At 32.3% G+C, this 2,233-nt stretch overlaps 1 protein-coding gene across 1 annotated transcript; it reads right to left on the bottom strand.

Annotated features, from left to right (window-relative positions):
- Positions 1–638: 638 nt before the first annotated feature.
- On the bottom strand, positions 639–1,998 carry LOC125253035 (olfactory receptor 52Z1-like). Its single transcript, XM_048166770.1, has one exon. It carries the CDS (start codon positions 1,711–1,713, stop codon positions 784–786), a length of 930 nt encoding a protein of 309 aa, XP_048022727.1. The 5' UTR covers positions 1,714–1,998; the 3' UTR covers positions 639–783.
- Between the last annotated feature and the right edge of the window lie 235 nt (positions 1,999–2,233).

Below are 2,233 nucleotides of genomic sequence, written 5' to 3'. Positions count from 1 at the left end.
CGATCATCATGAAAAAACTCCACAAAATAACATCCCTCGGGGCTTTTAGCTTAAAAGCATGCACATTTGGAGAAATATTGATGGACTGTCATACGTTTATGTCAATTTGCTATACAGAGGAGTAATATTTATAAATTTTTTACCCAAAACGCGCTGTTGTCGTCATATGAGCGCTGTATACACTGACTACTCTGTTTTTAACTCATACCAGTGGCCGGAGGGCGCTCTGTGCACCTTTAGTCCACAAATAATACATCATGAACAAGAGGTCTTATACCTATAATATATATAATATTGTATATATTGTATACATATATAATATATAATATATATATGTTATATATATAACTTAATATGTTAACATTGTTGCAGTGTACATCTTACTGATTTCTAAGTGGAACCTAATCTACAAGCAAGAACATTTTAAAACTCAAATCAAAATTCCATATCCATGATTTTGTGTGTGTGTGTGTGTGTGTGTGTGTGTGTGTGTGTGTGTGTGTGTGTGTGTGTTTGATAAGTAGTTATAGTTAGACAGTCATTACTAAATAAACCCCAGATACAAGGATGATACAAGTCCTGATCACCTTGTCCAAATGTATTTTGTGATTCTGAAACCTCAGTGAACATTAAAAGCATTTACAGCATAATGAGAGATGCATCACTCATTTTACTTTTATTTTTTCTTAACTATATTTCACATAAAGCAGGGGTAACAGTTAACAGTTTTCCTTTTTCCCCTGATAGACACACTACAATATATACACAACACGCTTCATACTGTTATTCTTTAGTACAATTCATGCATAATTTTAGGATTCTTTTGCGAACTTCTGTTAGTTTTAAGCCATAAATTATTGGATTGAAAAGAGGTGGCACTATAATCATTTCTAAAGCCAAAAAATTACGCAGGGCTACAGGGAAATCACTTGATCCATATCTGTTATAGATGGTATCAAAAAGTATTGCAACAGTGAGATTTATCAATGAAAGTACATGAGGCACACATGTCTGCCAGAATTTCCTTCTGCACTCTAATGATGCTTTACATGCAATGATAAGTTTAATATAGGACACAATAATTACAATCACAAGACCGAAATATAACGAAATAAAAATAAATCCATAAAGGTTATTGACAAAAATGGATCCACATGAGAGTTTTACAATTGACCAGTTGTCACAATACAACTTGTCAATATGATTTTTACATGGTACCAACCTATTTGACAAGAAAACTGCAATGAACATATTAAGAAATGGTATGATCCAACAGAAGCCAAGTAATATGCTGCATGAAAATTTGTTCATCTTTGAATGATAGTCTAAAGGTTGACATATGGCCACATGTCTGTCATATGCCATCACTGCTAATGTAGAATATTCACACATGACATAAGTATAAACAATAAAGGCCTGGAAAGCACACATGTAAGATGGAATTATGTATGAATTCAATATTAAATCATGCAAGATTTTAGGATAAAATGCTGCTGTTCCATAAATGTCATTTACACAGAGATTGCACAGAAAAATGTACATAGGTTCATGAAGGGCTCTCTCCAAGACAATAACAACACTGAGCCAAATGTTCACAGACAGTATCATAACATAGAGGAACAAAAAGCATGTGAAATAAATATACCTGTATGATTTAGCGTCTTGTGGTTCCATCAGAGTGTAGGTTGCAAAATTTGTCATATTATCCATCATATATTGAAGTTTTTAAGCTTGCACATGTCCGTATGCAAAATGCCCTCAAAATGTTGCAATTAAAATCAACATCTGTATCCCAAGTGTTTACATGTTTGCTTCAATTTGAAAATATAAATATAAAGATATTGTGTACATTCTTTTAAAATACAATAAGAGTTAACACCAATCTACAATTACCACTGAATTGCCTTGATTTGTTATCTTGCATGCTCACATTCATGAAATGGAAGTACTATGGACTACTCACCTGCTTATAAATAACTTGCTTAGTTTAAGTTCTCTGAGTTTCTACCAAATAAAACCTAGGGGAAATTCAATAAGCTCTGGAGGCCTTTTTTTTTTTCTTCTTCTTCTTTGAATGATGTAGTTCACCCAAGATGAAAATCACAACAAATGTTACAGTAAACTGAAGAAATATGAAGGATTGGTGTTTTTTTTTTTTGTTTGTTTTTTTTTTAAATAAATTGTTGGTCTAAAGTTTTACATCAACTATCATATTTAAACCTGGAATTTGATG

Source organism: Megalobrama amblycephala, linkage group LG18 (assembly GCF_018812025.1).
Source record: "Megalobrama amblycephala isolate DHTTF-2021 linkage group LG18, ASM1881202v1, whole genome shotgun sequence".
Taxonomy (NCBI): Eukaryota; Metazoa; Chordata; class Actinopteri; order Cypriniformes; family Xenocyprididae; genus Megalobrama; species Megalobrama amblycephala.
This window is presented reverse-complemented; position numbering and strand designations above follow the sequence as displayed.

Coding starts and splice junctions, on each gene's coding strand:
- LOC125253035 (XM_048166770.1), bottom strand. CDS start 1,713: ATGATGGATAATATGACAAATTTTGCAACCTACACTCTGATGGAACCA.